The sequence below is a fragment of the Paramormyrops kingsleyae genome, chromosome 25 (assembly GCF_048594095.1).
Source record: "Paramormyrops kingsleyae isolate MSU_618 chromosome 25, PKINGS_0.4, whole genome shotgun sequence".
In the NCBI taxonomy this organism is placed as follows: domain Eukaryota; kingdom Metazoa; phylum Chordata; class Actinopteri; order Osteoglossiformes; family Mormyridae; genus Paramormyrops; species Paramormyrops kingsleyae.
In genome coordinates, this window is record NC_132821.1 from 22,527,077 (window position 1) to 22,545,956 (window position 18,880).

The 18,880-nt window shown below is 48.6% G+C and overlaps 1 protein-coding gene across 6 annotated transcripts in view; it reads right to left on the bottom strand.

Moving 5' to 3' along the window:
- Positions 1-18,880, bottom strand: part of ctnna2 (catenin (cadherin-associated protein), alpha 2) — a 239,838-nt gene that overhangs the window by 204,918 nt on the left and 16,040 nt on the right. For all 6 annotated transcript variants that reach the window (XM_023799332.2, XM_023799334.2, XM_023799335.2 and 3 more), the window contains exon 2: positions 18,765-18,872. In XM_023799332.2, coding sequence (XP_023655100.1) covers positions 18,765-18,866 — 102 coding nt within the window. In that variant the 5' untranslated portion in view covers positions 18,867-18,872. The remainder of the gene's footprint in view (positions 1-18,764; positions 18,873-18,880) is intronic.

Below are 18,880 nucleotides of genomic sequence, written 5' to 3' on the forward strand. Positions count from 1 at the left end.
CTGAACTGTGCTTTGCAGCCTCAATATGACCCCACTCGCGATTCCCCCAGTCCCCGAGTACCACCTTTCAGCCAATAGCTCGCTTAATCAGAGCCTAGATTTTGCAATCCCACAATCCCCGGCTGTGTAACCTGACACCATGTTCCTTAAAGCTCAGGATGGGACGCGCCTCCGACAGCAAGCTTGCCGGAAGTCATACGGAATGAAAAAGCCGGTCCTGAATTGGCTCACTAAGTGATCTGTTTCGTTTAGCAGGCTGCCAAAGCTAGGAAGGGTTTTCAAATGAGTCAGCCATCCACGGTTACTCTCCCACGGCTTGCTATCAAGCATCAACATATCTGAATGTAACTGCATTTGGTACAGTACATGTGATCAAAACAGACACAAGATTTCAGGAACAGAAGAATCACCTTTGGAGTGCTTCGTGATTGTTCAGTTTGCTGACTGATTGATTGATGTTCCTTGGTTGCCATGGCGGGCAAGACCTGGCAGGATGACGAGAGGAATACAGATCTTCCTTCAGGTGGGGTTTCTGTGACATGGTGGGAAGTGCTCAAGCAGAACCACCATGACCACAGGGGGGGGACAGAGACGTAGGATGGTGAGTGATGCGTCTCACCCTGTCTCACCCTGGCCCACCCAAAACCAGCGGCCTGCTCTCATTCAGCACGCTGACGATACTCCTTCACAGGATGTGTTTACCAACCAAATTCTTACTGCTGAAGCATAAAAGTTCATAGTCTACAGTAGTGTAGCATATTTTACAGGGAGATGAGCTGCTGTTGGGAAAACTGAACCGACACTGCAGGCATCTTTATAAGACTTCAGGTGTCAGCTCCGAGCCAAGAAAAACAGCTTCATTCCTGCCAAAAGACTCCTCTAATCAGCTGGACTGTCAATTTCACTTTAATCTAAAGCCGTTAAGAAGCTCCACCGTACGAATAACACCCGTTCCCCCACGTGGGATTGGAACAGATACTGGAAACAAGGCCAGACAGGGTGTGTTTGTGAGGTTAACACCATACAGCAGAGATTCACAGGTTAATGGGGTCCGTCCAGTCACCGGCTTGGGATGTAAACACATGACTAAAGACTGTACAAATGACTGTACCAGGTGCCAACAGGCTCTACGTTGGAACCCACTGACAAAGACCAAACTTCATAGTACGCCTTAAGTTTTGAGAACCTAAAAAGTGAATTAAATCAGTCTCACATAGAGGTAATGAGAGCTAATGGCTCAGTGCTAACAGCTGAGTGCTAATGGGCAACAATCACTTCTACACAAAAGAGGTGCTCATCACAATCAGGCTGAATTTCAGTGCCTGACAGGAGTGCCTGAGCAGACGGGATGAATTGAGTCAATGTTGTCGGCGATGGAAAGCATTCAGCCCCCGTCGGAGACCTGGATGGAACCTGGCGCCTAAAAATATAATTGTGAAAATGTTTCATTCTGAGTCTCGCTCATGGGACAGCAGAGTCAAAAGTGCGAGGTTCGACAAACACCCATGAATTTCAACTATCAGCTGTTTCGTGTGCCCGTCACAGCAGAGCACCACAGAACCAAGGTCCGTAAGCCTGGAGAACCAGTCCGCCTAATCCATCAAGCTCAACTGAGTCCTTCTCAGTCAACCACTAGCAGGACAGCTATGCAAACATAAGCTCACAACTTCATATTCTGGACAAGCCACTGCTTTGTCTGGCAGTAAGGGCGTATGTAGTTCCCAGAAACCATAAACACCAGCAAACTTAATCCCTGTCCTCTATTGGCTGGTCTGCCTGGCAGCCTTTGGATGCCTTAAATACCAGTTAAACAAGAAGCCGTGGATAGGCCTCCTTAGATACCTCAGCGGTAAGCAGGTTTGCTTTCATAAGAACACCCCCCCCCCCCAATCCCACAAGCTCCCGTTTGCATCTGCCAGCCAGGTGAGCCAGCAGAAGAGCTCAAGCCGCGTGTGACTCACCAACTTGCAACACCCCTCAGTGCCAGAGACTCGTGAATTTCACCTGCGTTGACCGGCTAACGTCGTTTTCAGAACCAAATTCACAAATTCACAACGGATTAGGAAAGCGTGAGCCCTGACACATGTACGGCCCAAACCCGGAGTACGTGGAGGGGACCAAATGAGCGCTAGCTGATGCTAATTCCTCGTGTTCCCTCTACTCTACGGAAACGTGACAGATATAAAAACAGGGATAGCAGGCAAAATGACAACCAGCGGCTAATTTAATCTCGAGCCTTGATACCCCAAGACCATAAGGACCCATCCTGCCGTCAAAGGGGACCCCCCTTGTAGCAAGGAAGCCCTGCAATAAGACCCGGAAGGGAATCAATACTCATTTGACAAGTCATACAAAGAAAATGGAACGTGGCGTTTACTTTGGCCTGAATCAATGCCATGACGTTTCTAAACGTTTGCCGAAACGCCCACAACCCGCTCCATTTTGGTATCATATGGGTCTTTCATAGACCTGTCTAACAAACTGGAAATCATTAACCCCAACCAAAAAAAAAATAATAAACACACTTATTACGGGCATATCAATAACATGACATCCCTTGAACACCAGCGAATCAATGTTGCTGCACAAGAGAGAGCCAGCAGCATCTACATTCATAACGGAGCCGGGACTCTTTTCAGGAAGCGCGTGAAAAGCCATTAGCCTCTGTCATCACGGACGATTGCGCTGCCTTTTCTGAACATCCTTTATACACGGCCATGCACAAACAGTGACAGATCCTGTCTTACCAACATTGAGAGCAGGATTGTTTTGTAAATGTAATGTCATGATGAGAAGCTACTCTTATCTCTCTCCTCTCCAGCTATGTTCACCCTTCGCCAACAGCTGGGGTTAAACACAGCTCAGAGATACTAGGGATGTCCCAATCCACTCTTTTTGGTACACCGATCCAATCCAATCAATATTTATATATACTGAAAAAATGATTGGTTCAGGGAGATAACTAGGGGTGTCACGAGATCTCACGATAGTACAACATGATGAGATTTCTCGTCGAAATGAAAAGCGGTCTGGCGAAGGCGCGGAAAATCAGCTGCTGTTAGCATATAAGAGACCCCCAGACACTTTTAAATCTTTTTTATGGCAGCTTTTTATGTACCCAGCAGAAAATATAAACGGCGAAAGGGTGACAGACAAAACACGAACCTTCTGTAAGCATTGTAGGAAAATAACGCCGTACACAGCGGCTAACGCTACTACAACGCAAAGGCATTTGCAGCACCATCATAGCTCTTTACTTATATCCACGGCACCGGTGGAGAAAACATTAAAAGGCCAGACAAACGCTTACAAATACGTTTGCACCCCAGCTTTCACAGTCAAGTGCCAGAGCCACTTCAATAACGAAGGATATCGGCGTTTTCATTGCAGCCGACATGAGACTATTTTCTGAAGTAGAAAATCCAGGGTTTCGGCGACTCCTCAACACATTAGAACCAAAACATGTTCTGTCTTTCAAATTAATCAAATAAAGGCTGCTGCTTTCCAGTAATATATTTCCTCTTTGAAGTTTTCCTTAAAATATTGTTAAAATATCGTCTCGTCTCATTCGCGTGAACTCAATATCATGTCTCGTCTAGTCTCGTGGGCCGAGTATATCGTTATACCCCTAGATATAACCCACCTCCTCTAGTTGCTAGGACGTACCTCCTCTACAATCTGATAACAGATATTCAATCTGTTATCTTTCTGAACCAATCATTGTCCCTTCTGCCCTCAGAACATTTTTGTGCAAGTAAAACTCCAACATACTTTCTGCAATTGCCTAATTAGATTTGCGATATTAAACAACGCTCTGTTGCTAACTCCTCTTGAAAGGACAGCATTGCAAACATTGCAGGTAGCTATTTTGAGTTTCCAGTACTAAGAATTTTCACACAGCTGACATCTCAATAGGTTTTACTTTCAAGAAATGCACTTCAGGCTTACTGAAACATGTGACAGAACCTTACAATCTGCAATCTGCGAGGAATTAAATAGATTGGGCTGTGGTAGCCAATACTGATCAATTAAAAATCAGCCCTGATTCCCATCTTCAATAGCGGCTCGGCAAATCAGTGAAAGATGCAACAGCCCCCCACATAGATAAAGCATTGGGACACACCTTAATCATTGAATTCAGGCGTTTCATTCAGACCCATTGCCACCAGTTTATATAATCAAGCCCTTTGCCATGCAGTCCAATTTACAAACATCTGTGAAAGAATGAGTTGTTCTGAAGAGCTCAGTGAATTTAAACGTGTTGCTGTCATAGGATGCCACCTTTGCAATAAGTCAATTTATGAAATTGCTTCCCTGCTAGATATTCTACGGTCAGCTGTAAGTGGTATTATTGCATAGTGGAAATGATAAGGAGCAACAGAAACTCAGCCACAAAGTGACCGACCGTGTAAAGTAACAGAGCGGAGTCGAGTGCTGAGGCGCGTAGTGTGTTAAAGTCGCCAAAGCCCCATTGACTCAACAACTGCAGAGTTCCAGACACAACCTCAGCACAAAAATTGCACTGGGAGCTTCATGGAATGGGCTTCCATGGCCGAGCAGATGCATGCAAGCCTCACATCACCAGCCACAATGCCAAGCGTCGGATGGAGAGGCGTAAAGCACGTCACCACTGGTGTATGGAGCAGTAGAAACATGTTCTGTAGAGTGATGAATCACACGTCTCTGTCTGGTAGTGTGATGGACTAGTCTGGGTTTGGCGGATGCCAGGAGGATATTACTTGCCTGACTGCATTGCACCAACTGTAAAGTTTGATGGAGGAGGGATAATGGTATGGGGTTGTGTTTCAGGGGTTGAGCTTGGCCCCTTAGTTCCAGTGAAGTGAACCCTTAATGCTTCAGCATACCAATACATTTTGGACAATTCCATGCTTCCAAATTTGTGGGAACAGCTTGGGGAAGGTCCTTTTCCGTTCCAGTATGACTGTGCCCCAGTGAACAAATCAAGGTCCATAAAAACATGGTTGGGTGAGTTTGATTTGGACGAACTTGACTGGCCCACACAGAGCCCTGACCTCAACCCTACTGAACACCCTTGAGATGAACTGCAATAGATGTTGTAAGCCAAGCCTTCACACACGTCCAACATCAATGCCAATCAATGGCATTGACATCAATGCTCTTCTGGATGAATGGGCAAAAAGTCCCACAGACACAGTCCAAAATATTATGGAAAGCTCAGAAGATCCCAGAAGAGTGGCAGCTGTTATACTGTAGCTGCAAAGGCGACCAACTCCATATTGATGCCTATGGATTCAGATTGGGATGTCAAAAGTTCCTGTAGATGTAATGGCCAGGTGTCCCAATACTTTTGTCCATATAGTTTATGTCCACCACCAAGTCGTCTCCAGAGCTCACTCTTCAATGCTTGCCCTGACCTCGAACGCTTGTCCATTATACACCCAACTGATGAATCTCGTGACTGTCAGGTATCGACTCAAATAGGCAGAGGATAGGAGCATTGGTGAGATATTGGTATGAGGGAGGACATTTCCAGCGCTAGAGGAGATTACATCATCTCCAGTCAAAGGGAAAAGTTCAGCGGGTAAAGAGCAATACAGTCTGATAGACTGGAATTTTACAAAGGTTCTTGAATTATGTCAGAACGTAAATCCATACCCCCACACAAACAGTGTATAGCATATCCACACACAAACGGTGTATAAATATCCATACACAGTGTATAGGAGCCTGACTTTTGGGTTTAAATCCCTGCAATGGGTCCAATAGCATTTAGCTGAAGGTGAATTTCCTTACAAAGACTCTTATGTGCTTAAAGGTTGCTTCAGGCCAGCTGTAGCTAAGTGACTAAATAAGAGCGTAAATGTTTTCTGTATCAGAAACGGCCCATCTCACCTGATCGATACGGCTCTGAAATTGACTCGGGGTGCTCCCAGAGTGCAGACCTCCGTCGTAATCATTCGCCTGCTCATCATCTATTCATTCTAATGGCCTTGTGCATTAGTGGCTTTAACGTGTGCTACGTAATTCCGGGTAACGTTAACGTCTTCCAGAGAGATGGTGGGGGTGTCATGGGGCTGGGACTGGGACTTTAGAGGGGTAAAGGGATTAATCTTTGTATCTGTCCATTGATGATGTCTCAGTAGCTGACAGTCCCCATCCAAGACTGCTGGAGAGTTCCACAGCTCCACGATTCACAGCTCCGCTGGAGCAAACCAATCAGATTGTGTTTTTATGTCACATGATTTGGAAAATGGAAACCGTATTCGACTTCGGAGGCCTGCTGAAAAGCCAAAAGTATTGTGCATTTATGTCACATACATTTGTCTAATGTGGTTTGAGCGTGGTTAGGAGTTGAAAATAAAAGTGCTTTGTCTGTTCAATGAATAATGAGCAGTATTAAAATGCAGGAGCAACAATTAAGCAGCTTCAAAGTTAGTGCCTTTTTGAAACCAGTATTATAGTATTTTTCCACAAAAATTTCCACTTAATATAAATGCAGTCTAACGTTATCATATGGCTTCTTTAGAGTTATGGTTATCGTCTTTAAAAACATACTTGTTTTCAATCTTGCATTTTTGTTGCTTCTTCAGTATGGTTCTGTATTCCTGATCATAACATTAGTAACAGTTTTCAAAAAATCATCTGTGTAAATGATATTTCTGTCGGAACAAAAATTGTATGCTTTGTAACGGAATACTTGTACCAGCTTTTAATGTGACAGCGAATTTTCCATTTAAGAATGAATTTTCCTCAGTGGCATTATTTGGTGTGCGCAATGAAAGTCAAAGCTGAAATTTGATTGGCTTGTCAATGGAGAGAGCCGTACAGTATTGTGCAATTTGATTGGTTCCTCCAGTGGAGCTGTGAATTGCGGAGGCGTGGATCTCTGCAGCTGGACCCTTCTCAGAGCATGGCCCATCACTGAGGACTGGACAGCACTGGATCGGGCCTGCTGCTAGGTAACTGGGCTGCTGTATACATCACGGTGCTGGAGGAGACAGCCTGCTGATTTCACATTCGGCGTTCTGAGTCCGTCCGGCCTTCTGTGATACTATCTGGTCCTCGATGTAGCAGAACAGCCAAATGTGGCAGGAGGTGCCGATTCTACGGAGCCCGCCAGAAAAAAAAAAATACTCAGTGGAAAGATTACACATCAAAAGTCACCTTCCACCGTGATCTCAGCAAAACCACTAATTCAGAGGGAACAGAATCACCCCCACCCCCAACTCTACAGTCCAGCTCACCAGGGGGGCATTCAAGAAAGGAGATTAGAGCGAGTCCTTGAGTAAAAATCCACAACGCTTGAAAAGTCACTCTGGAGCCTCCACAGGTACAACACTCCCCAGGACAATACCCCCCAGGAAAGGCACGCTGACAGCCCATTGGCTGGTAAGAGCTCCTCTCTCAGGATTAAGTTTCATATTCCGTTTTTATTACAATTTACCGCAGCTTACACTTCAAAGGTTCAGAATGGCTTTGCCTGGTGAGATTCAGCTCCTGATCCCTGCTGCTTAACCGCAACCCAACACATCACGGTCCCCGTCACCGCAGAGCAGCGGGACGTCTTCAGCCAGCTAATATCTATCGCTCGTTTGGTAGCCAATCATTAACGGGCGGCTCCCAGTAGACCGGAAATTTCTCTCCGTGCAGATCGAAGTTGACCACCACCAGCTCTCGTACCACTAAATGAAAAAAAAAGCATATTCTCCACCTCCCGCCTCATGCCAAATGATGACTTGCCCCCCCAAAGGGGCGAACCAAGAGAAATCACATGACACCCGTGTGGAAGGAAACACGGCTTCTTGCTTTAGCGCGAGGGCACAACAAAGAGCCACGACTTTCCTCATAAACCACTCAAATGGTCAAGCAGGCTTCCTGTCCTCCATATCCAGCTCCATCTGCACGTGTCAGAGGCGTCTGAGAGCATTTTAAAAACTGGAAATCTACCTGTGGGGAAAAAAAACACACACACACACACACACACACACACACACACACGATCCTGCCGCTTGCGTGGGCAGTTTTTAGAACAGCGGTGTTTATTTCTCGCACGTTACGGCAGATGAGACGAAGCGGAAAAACAGAAGAGTGTGGAAGCTGGTCCCAGGGCATGTGACGCCGTCTGTACTGAGCTGGCTTGGAGAGACCGAGCGAGAGAGAGCGGCATGAAAGACGGCGTCTGCCACGTGCCTGAGCAGACCTTACAGTCTTTCACAGAAACTCCAAAAATATAAAAACAAGCACACTAGAAAGCAGTAAACTTTCTTCTCCTTCAGCTTCCATCAAAGATGGAGGATCACTGTTAAGTCACAGCAGGGCCACGAAGAGGTCATCCGCCATCGTTTCTGGAGGCCACGCAGTGACACGACTACACCATTAGCGGGAAGACGATATCTAATGCCCGCCTGTTCGCTGTTTAACGACTAACGCAAGCCGTCCGTATAACTGCAGCTCGCACATGACACCGGCGGACAGGCCGCACCGTGTTCGCTCATGCCGATTGGCTGAAAATGGCGGGAAACGTTCCGTTTTCACCCTCCGCTGGCGCTCACTGGTGGAAGAAAAGGACATTTCTTGTGACAGACGGCGCAGGAGTTTGGCAATTAAATTCCCCCCTGAGTTCCGCTAAAATCGCTGGGTTCGTGATTAAGTTAGGCCCCGTCTGATTGGACGGCCTCTGGGGACGCGCATCTGGAACCCGCCTCTTGTGAGACACCAACGTCTCCACCAACGTTATCACCAACCGCAAGACGGCCACGCCCCCAGTTATTCACTGGCATCACCAGAACCTGTCTGTTTAACACAGGAAACCTATCAACCCCTCACTGAAATCTTCGGCCGTGGTAAATAACCTGGAGCAGCCGCAGGCCCTCCGTTACAGAAGCCCCAACTGTCAAGTGTTTTCCGCTTTTGTTTGTTGGATCCTCTAATCCTTTAAAACCTTTAAGATGCCAAGCAAACACATCACTCCTAAATGCAAACCGCTAAAAAAAAAACTAAAATGAAACAGCTCATACAGGAATGCATGACGACGTCAGATTAAACGTCTGTTCCCTGGTAGGAAGCCATGAATCGCAATTGACGTTCCCAGACTGACGCCGCGCCTAATCGCCTTTTGTGCCGTTTCTGTGGCTGCCGTTAATCGACTTTAGCGGGAGACCGACATGAGACGCGGGGAGTCATCGGCGCCTCACATGCCAATAGACGACATTTGTGAATTTACAATCAGACTGCAGTGCACCCCGCTTGCCAGCAGGGGGCGCACATGTCTCCCCAGGGAGTGAACATCCTCTTGTGCTTTGGAGGCAGACAATTTATCATGAAGTCACCGAGACTAGTGAGGGCCTCGTAAATCTGTCCAAAAAATAAGCAAAAAATGTAAGAAATAGGAACTGGGAACACTGCCACACCCAAGAAGACACACCACCAGGGGGCAACATAAACCTCCAAAACTGACATCAGCTTTGCCAAAGGGGGGTGCACAGGGACTCCACTAGCCCTCCAGAGCAACTCAGGCATCGGTGTGCATCCCCCAGCGCTCCAAATCATTCAGAAAAAGTCCCATGCATGGCCCCCAGCCAAAACCACCCTGGCATGGTTCAGGCAGAGAGCCGCAGGCCCCCCCTCAGGGATGCCAGGCTCCAACGCCCGCTAACGCACGCTGTGCGATTTACTGATCCCTGCTGATCAAAGGCTCCGCGCCAAAGCGGGAGACGTCACTCTGTTCCCGGGGGGCCGTGCTCTGTCGCCGGCGTTCAGGAGGGCAGTGCAGGGCACGGGGGGGGGACAGATATGACAGGCCAGGAGAATCCAGCCGACCTCCATGCAAACGGATTTACTCTTAAACCGGGATGGGGGTGGGTCAGATCAGACATGCAAGATGATCAGAACAGACCCCAGACTGCAGCCCAGCCCCCCCCCCCAGAGACCCCAGGGGACCATGACCCCACCATAGTGGAGTCACACATCAATAAGAGTCACATATGGGGAACATGGAGCCCCTCAGATATAACCTCCCCCCACCAGCTGAAAACGTAAGATAGAGGGGGTGCCGGTCATTAATCTGAGAGCGCCGTTCAGTGACAGCTCGGGCAGGGGGGTGGGGGGGGGGGGGGGCGGGGGCGGAACTGACGCATCACGTCCTGCCATCTGCACACGCATGGCCGTCTGCTGCGTGGTGGCATTGCGGGGCAATGCAGGTGACCCCGCCCCCTCACAAAAGCGGGGGGTGGGGGGGGGGCATCAAAGGCTTGCGTCCGGTCCTCCATGAGGCCAGCTCCAGAAATTAGATGCCCAGTCGGTGATTCAGAGCCACCGGGTCACAAGGTGCTTAGTAACCCCCCCACCGCCCAACTCGACAAATGGTATCGTTGGGGACCTACCCACCCCCACTCAGCAAAATCTCCCTATTACTCACAAACTACCACTGTTGCCAGGTATGGTCACACCCCAGGACTCTTCCTGTACGAATGGGATATTATCCTTAACTAACTAACTAACAATTTTGTTTTATTTGTAACAGTTTTTCCCAATCAGAAAGCTGGATAAGTACCAAACTAAGCCCGACCCGGAGAGAGGTAGGCCGCTTCTAGAGGAGGGATCATCAGTCGGCCGTGTGGCTTTAGCCTGAGCGGCCAAGTATAAATAACCCAGGAACTCGACAAAGCCCATTACCGTCCATTAGCCATGCGACGGAAAGCACCGCCGACGCGAGCCCACAGCGTGCATGAGTACATACAGTGTTATAAGCGTAACACAGCTATATACTCCTATAATGGACAGCACAGAGGTGATTTAAGGTGGAACTGACAGCGCAGCATGGAGGTGATTTAAGGTGGAACTCAAATTAAAGCGCGGAGGTGATTTAAGGTGGAACTGATATTTCAGCACGGAGGTGATTTAAGGTGGAACTGACATGACAGCACAGAGTTAAGGTGGAACTGACGTTACAGCATGGAGCAGATTTAAGGTGGAACTGATATTAGGTTAGTGTAGTCATTGCAAGAATATGCCTAGTTTTTGCAATAAGCAGCATAAAATGAATTGGCTGGGTCTGACTCTGTGATGCCCCCCAATGACACAGACGAAAGGGAAGAGTCTGATGAAGGGAAGAAGAGAGAGAGAGAGAGACAGAGAACTGCTTGCTTCAGGGTCACCAGGCCCCAGGTCCGGAGGAGGTGGCAGTAGCTGCCTCAGAAATGTGACACAAAGAGGTACAGAGGCGGCCATTAATTCACCAACGATGAAGGCCCTCAAACAGGGACACTCACTATTACCCGCGCCTCCACCCTTCAGGTCAAAGTGCCCCACTGCTGGGAAAGATGGGCCCCACTAAAGCGGGTGGGCAGCACCGGGTGGGGGGGGGGGGGGGGGTTGGTGTGGCAGGGGGAATAAAAGGAAACCTACATGAGGGAAACAAAAACCTATGAAATCAGCAAAGCGAAGGGCCAGTAAGGAACACCGAATACTGAATAATGACTTAACAAAAATGCTTATACTCCAGGTGGTTATCCAACTGACCTCTGAATCTGTAATCAGCATTGATGCTGGTTCGACCAGGGGCCTCCACGCCGGCCAGGAGACCGCTGTGAGATTAAAAACCAGTAGCACGGATCTCGAACCTTCCACGTCAGAATATCAGCGGAACACCGCTCTCTCCTTCACCTTCCGGCCTTGATATCCCCCCCAGTGCAGCGAGGAGCATCGCGGGAGCAGGAAACCTGCCAGTGGACCATGTGTGGAGCTCTCAGACAAGCCCCCCCACCAGCACCACCACCACACACACTACAAGACAGAAGTATATATATATATATATATATATATGTGTGTATTCCGGACCCAGCTCCCAAGAAAACTCTGGGTCATCAGCCTCGAGAAATTCCCCTGTGAGTCGAGGCTGTGACTGCACCAGAACACTCTGACAGCCTCCCCCACCCCCTACCACACCCCCCATGCTTCCCCCACCCCTCTGTGTCACCACAAGTCACAGAAACCCGACAGGCAGAAAATCCAAGTGTCTCGTATCACTCCCCGTAAAAAACACCCAGAAGAACTTTCTGATGAAAAGAAAAATCGATTTCTTTTTTTCCCCCAGACTCATTTGATTAATGCCGGGACACCCTTTCTGCTCGCGGAACCATCCGGAAGCCCCGTCCAGCCGGCGGCCAGCCAGGAGACAGTGAGGTGCGAGATCCCAGCAAGACACCACATAGAATGAAACTCAGGTGTCTGTTCTTGCATTATTTACTCAGAAATTCATGTCAACTTTTGTCATCGATGCATATTTTCGAATATGCATCGATGCTTATTAACTGAAATCTCATCCGTGTTCATGATTTTATGAGGAATGCAGAAGGGCCCAGCGTAGATGTTCACCAACAAACATTTAGTTACCAACTCTAGGCTACTAAACTACCGCCGGAAAATGAACAGATAGAGTCTGACCGAACAGGAACCAAAAAAAACAGGACAGACATAAGGCCAGGCATCTCGACGGCAATAAGAGCGCTAGAAGCCTTGGAGAAACGGGTACCGGCCAGACTGCCAGGGTGCCCCCCCCCCCGCCCCGCCGCCGCCCACAGCCCTGAAGGTGGTTACCATGACAACAGTAGCCAGAGGGGTGCCAGCTGGGCAAAGCCAATGCCGACAGCCCAGACCAGTCACATCGGACTCAGGCATCTGAAAGGGAAGCAGCACCAATAGGTGACCCCAAATGTCAGCCCAAAATGTCACCTTTCAACACACGCCTGCTGACATTTGGTTCCATCCCCAAGACGGGAATTACTCAGCGATGCCCACAAATGGGTCCGGTCAAACATAATCCAATCGGGATGTTTATTAAGCTTTAATTTGCATTACGATAACAGCCCCACCCCTTTACTCGAACCCGTGCCTTCTGGTTTCTTTTTCACCACCCCCTCTGCTGCCCTCTGATGGATGCAGAAGGTTTCTCCGTTCCTCCGAACATGAAAGAAAAGCCTTGGGCAGTGCCTTTGAGACGAACCCATCTCCAGACAGCGTGCACACAGGCTTTCGCGGCGTCCGCTTCACTCACCCACATCTACGTAAACATCTCCCGAATCGCTTTTCAATACCCGAACGAGCCGGCCGATCCAGCCGACTGGTCCCCAACCTCACATTGTTCACCGACACAAAGTAAAACTCACGCCTGAAAAGCCCTACTACCAGAGAGCGAGACCGCCCTCTTCTCCCCGGGGGTCCGCGTCGATACCAGAGCTTAAGTCCCACTTCTTTCAACACTATGAATGGCCGCTAGTTCCAAATAGGCCGTTTTGTTAGTCTGATCCCAGAACGGCAGATAACATAATATCATCTCATCCCAAAGTATCAGAGAAGTTTTTTCGTATGATCCCAGTACAGAAAAAAGTTCATAATAATCGGATCCCAAGGAAACAAAGAGCCCGCGTTCATCTGATCGCGGAGCAGTGCTCCTTCTGAGTGGCGCGCTCATAAGAAATCAAACAAAAATCAGCAAAGAGGATAAAAGCACACAAGAACTGTATGGTCACAAAAAGACGTTCATCTTCCGCTGTATGGAAATATTTTGTATGCCATAGAGATGATATTAAGCAAAAGCTAGTGGTTTGTCGGGACCGCTATGTGTCTTGGCACAAACACCACCAGCTTATTTGACATACTTTGTTGGTAGCTCTGGTTCTATTTGGCTATATACATAATTCTCAACTCTTAAATGTCACAAAAACATCAAATATCATTCAGCCCAATATGTTCATATATAATAATTAGGATTTTATGGTTATGTACCATATTATGCAAGATGATTATTTTGACATAGAGGAATCGCAGAAAGCAAATTAAGCAAAATGATTTAAAGTCAAAGTGATGACAGGGACAGGCTAGGCTACTCCAAGAGGCTAAATGATACGTATCTATGCAAGCCTTGCATTATTGGGTGAGTCCGTCAAACATGAAAGTCGTCTTTAAGATGAATTTGCATTGCAGTCCTGATGTGGTGATGCTGACAGACTGCGTTTTCATTCACATTAAATGTGAAGTGCTTTCACCTTCATCGTATATGCATCATCTTCATTCTGCCATATTGGCTAGTAATCAATAATGAAAATTTTAATCGATGCTTTTTAATAATCAAGTAATCGAGATTATTTGAGCAATCATGACAGATCTACTTTTGTGCTGCTGAGAGGTGACACTGCTCATCGAAAGTCCAAAACTGAAGGGCTAGACGGGAGTGAGGAATAAGAGCCAGCAGAGTATAACTACCAAGGGCCAGACGGGAGTGACGAGTAAGAGCCAGCTGAGTATAACTACCAAGGGCCAGACGGGAGTGACGAGTAAGAGCCAGCTGAGTATAACTACCAAGGGCCAGACGGGAGTGACGAGTAAGAGCCAGCTGAGTATAACTACTAAGGGCCAGACGGGAGTGACGAGTAAGAGCCAGCTGAGTATAACTACCAAGGGCCAGACGGGAGTGACGAATAAGAGCCAGCTGAGTATAACTACCAAGGGCCAGACGGGAGTGACGAATAAGAGCCAGCTGAGTATAACTACCAAGGGCCAGACGGGAGTGACGAGTAAGAGCCAGCTGAGTATAACTACCAAGGGCCAGACGGGAGTGACGAATAAGAGCCAGCTGAGTATAACTACCAAGGGCCAGACGGGAGTGACGAATAAGAGCCAGCTGAGTATAACTACCAAGGGCCAGACGGGAGTGACGAGTAAGAGCCAGCTGAGTATAACTACCAAGGGCCAGAAGGGAATGACGAATAAGAGCCAGCTGAGTATAACTACCAAGGGCCAGAAGGGAATGACGAATAAGAGCCAGCTGAGTATAACTACCAAGGGCCAGACGGGAGTGAGGAATAAGAGCCAGCTGAGTATAACTGCCAAGGGCCAGACGGGAGTGACGAATAAGAGCCAGCAGAGTATAACTACCAAGGGCCAGAAGGGAGTGACGAATAAGAGCCAGCTGAGTATAACTACCAAGGGCCAGACGGGAGTGACGAATAAGAGCCAGCTGAGCATAACTACCAAGGGCCAGAAGGGAATGACGAATAAGAGCCAGCTGAGCATAACTACCAAGGGCCAGAAGGGAATGATGAATAAGAGCCAGCTGAGTATAACTACCAAGGGCCAGAAGGGAATGACGAATAAGAGCCAGCTGAGTATAACTGCCAAGGGCCAGACGGGAGTGACGAGTAAGAGCCAGCTGAGTATAACTGCCAAGGGCCAGACGGGAGTGACGAGTAAGAGCCAGCTGAGTATAACTACCAAGGGCCAGAAGGGAGTGACGAATAAGAGCCAGCTGAGCATAACTACCAAGGGCCAGACGGGAGTGACGAATAAGAGCCAGCTGAGCATAACTACCAAGGGCCAGAAGGGAATGACGAATAAGAGCCAGCTGAGCATAACTACCAAGGGCCAGAAGGGAATGACGAATAAGAGCCAGCTGAGTATAACTACCAAGGGCCAGAAGGGAATGACGAATAAGAGCCAGCTGAGTATAACTACCAAGGGCCAGAAGGGAGTGACGAGTAAGAGCCAGCTGAGTATAACTGCCAAGGGCCAGACGGGAGTGACGAGTAAGAGCCAGCTGAGTATAACTACCAAGGGCCAGAAGGGAATGACGATTAAGAACCAGCTGAGTATAACTACCAAGGCCCAGAAGGGAATGACGAATAAGAGCCAGCTGAGTATAACTACCAAGGGCCAGACGGGAGTGGCGAATAAGAGCCAGCTGAGTATAACTACCAAGGGCCAGACGGGAGTGGCGAATAAGAGCCAGCTGAGTATAACTACCAAGGGCCAGACGGGAATGACGAATAAGAGCCAGCTGAGTATAACTGCCAAGGGCCAGAAGGGAATGACGAATAAGAGCCAGCTGAGTATAACTGCCAAGGGCCAGAAGGGAATGACGAATAAGAGCCAGCTGAGTATAACTACCAAGGGCCAGAAGGGAGTGACGAGTAAGAGCCAGCTGAGTATAACTGCCAAGGGCCAGACGGGAGTGACGAGTAAGAGCCAGCTGAGTATAACTACCAAGGGCCAGAAGGGAGTGACGAGTAAGAGCCAGCTGAGTATAACTACCAAGGGCCAGACGGGAGTGACGAGTAAGAACCAGCTGAGTATAACTACCAAGGCCCAGAAGGGAATGACGAATAAGAGCCAGCTGAGTATAACTACCAAGGGCCAGACGGGAGTGACGAGTAAGAGCCAGCTGAGTATAACTACCAAGGGCCAGACGGGAGTGACGAGTAAGAGCCAGCTGAGTATAACTACCAAGGGCCAGACGGGAGTGACGAGTAAGAGCCAGCTGAGTATAACTACCAAGGGCCAGACGGGAGTGACGAGTAAGAGCCAGCTGAGTATAACTACCAAGGGCCAGACGGGAGTGACGAATAACAGCTGGCTGGGTATAACTAAGCTGGGTGAAAATGGTTAACTGCTACGATAATTTCAGGAGACAGAAATTGGAAAATCAAACGTTAAAGAATATAGGAATCAACCTGCAAATGGAATATAATGGAATATAATTAACGCAAGCACAATAGATTTTCAGCCACAAATTACTGACAAACAACTGTGAAGATTATGTGTTACTTTGAGCAAATTGGCAAGACTGATTTAAACTTCTGTGTAGAATCTACGCCACAAGTAACCACATATTTTAAGCCACAGTCTACAGTGTAGCCTGTCACTACAGGTGGCAGGGTATGACATAAGCTACCGTGTCGGGTACGTGGCTAACTATAGCATAGATTCTATAGAGAAGTATACATTAGCCTTCAAAAAGACCATAGTAAGCAGGGCTAATCCCACATTACAGATCCAGCTCACACAGACCACAGCAGTAAGACACAGGAGTCGGGGGACACTGACAAGCCCCCCCCACCTACATCCGCGCACAGTACATTTCCATTACGGGTGAAGGCCTCAGATGATCCATCTCGTGGGCTGGCGGGCAGCAGAGTGCGGAAGGCCGACATGGCCCTCTTTGCCGTGATAAGGGAGGGGGCCGAAATGCTGCGCTGGGCAGGAACGCCACGTGACACGTCGCATCAATCACCGCCAAGCTCGTGGTGCGAATGCCTCGCTCCCGCGCCTCAACGGAGTATCTTATCCCGCTCCCCCAAAGATTGTCTTCGCATCTCAAGCCATTTCACAAAGCCAGAATGCTTCCCCGACACATTACAGCAAGCAAGAAAAATGACTGAAAGTTGCCGGGACTCATTTCCCAGAATGCCGAGCGATATTTAATTTGAATGGTCCCTGACAGATCTCTTGGTATAGCTGCTAAGCAATGAGAAACTGCGTAAAGTAGACAGATTGACACACACACGCACGCAGAAGCAGACAGGCAGAACAAATTTGGAAAGTAATTCTGCTCACCGGCATAAACCTAAGGACACACTGCCCTACATTAAAAGTCTGATTCAGAAGTTCTCTCTTGCAGGTAACCATGATGGTGTCCGTTCCCAGACATTAAAAAGCTCAGATCGCTGACGGTTCAGAAACAGAATGCTTGTCAGTAAAACGCACTCGGTGCGTCCGCCTGTTCCCAGACAGCCGGGTGCTTGTTGAGGGTGAAAAGGGAGTTTTTACCGTCGTATTATTTATATATTGCTGCATATATTCCTGTTCATATCTTAATAAGCACAAAACGCACCCATGGTTGCCAGCGGAGACGGACCCCGGCAAACATCTCTGCGGCCTGTCCAGCGATGGCAACACACCAAACCAGGACTCCTCGCGGACAGCGGTAAACCTCTGGCAAGGGATGGCAGCAATTATCCCACGGCACCCCCCCCCCCACCAGGCCGGCTGGGAATTACGTGCCCGTTCAATCGACAAGACTGCAGATCTGGCGCCCGCAGGGCATCACCCCGTTTGGCAGCCACAAACACCCATTTTCCTGTGACACGCCCCAATAGGCGCCAACTCGCTGTCCCCATCCTGCCCATGTGATCCAGCGGGACAGAACCTCGACGGCTCAACCCGGGCCCAAAGTCCGGGTCGTCAACTCCGGCAGCACATTAAAGTCTCAATAACCATTCGGAGGCAAGGTTACGCTGCATAAATACAGCACCTTACAGCGTGTTCACAAGATGATGAGAAGCACCGCATAGTTATGGGATCATAACCAGTGAAGCTGTATTATTCTGCATGCCATAACCCCCACAAACATAAACACATGCCATCCAAGCAGCTAGAACCAATTCCGGAATAATTACTTATGTAAGAGTCTCACCCGAGGGGCAGAGTGATGCTCGAACCCGCGTTTAGCGGGATGAGGACATCCCCCCCCCCCCCCCCCCCCCCACTGCTCGTCAACCGTACAGAATGCCACTTATCAAGGCTACCGGGTCCCTTGCCTTACCCTGGTGACATTTCAGAAGCGTGCTTCACCGTGACAGTGACTGTGGCAATTTTCCTGGAGATTATCACCAAGAGCGCTGCCTGTCACTTCGGAGGCTAGCTACTCAGACCCGAAAACCCATTTCATTTAAAAAGAACAAATGCACAAATGTACGAAAACGGTGGCTCCGTGCTCTCTGAGTCTGTATCTCGGCTCTCGGCTAATTACCTTAATTACCCCGCTAAAATACAGCAGCCCAAATGTGGCCATAAAAACTGCCAATGATCTTCCAGCATTTTCAGCCAGCTGTCAGTTAGAAATTACCTACTTTATCCCATAGTAATATTTCCCTCCCCTGACCCCACTCCATCCAATAGACATCTTTTCCCTAGAGAGTGACAGATGGAGCGGCCAATTCGTGACTCACCTGGGTGACCAACGGTTCCAGAAGCCTCTCCACGGTCAGGGTTCGAATCTCCAGACTCTTGGGGTCCCATTTCAGCAGGATGGGGGACGTGGCGGTCGTCATGGTTTCCTGCCGAA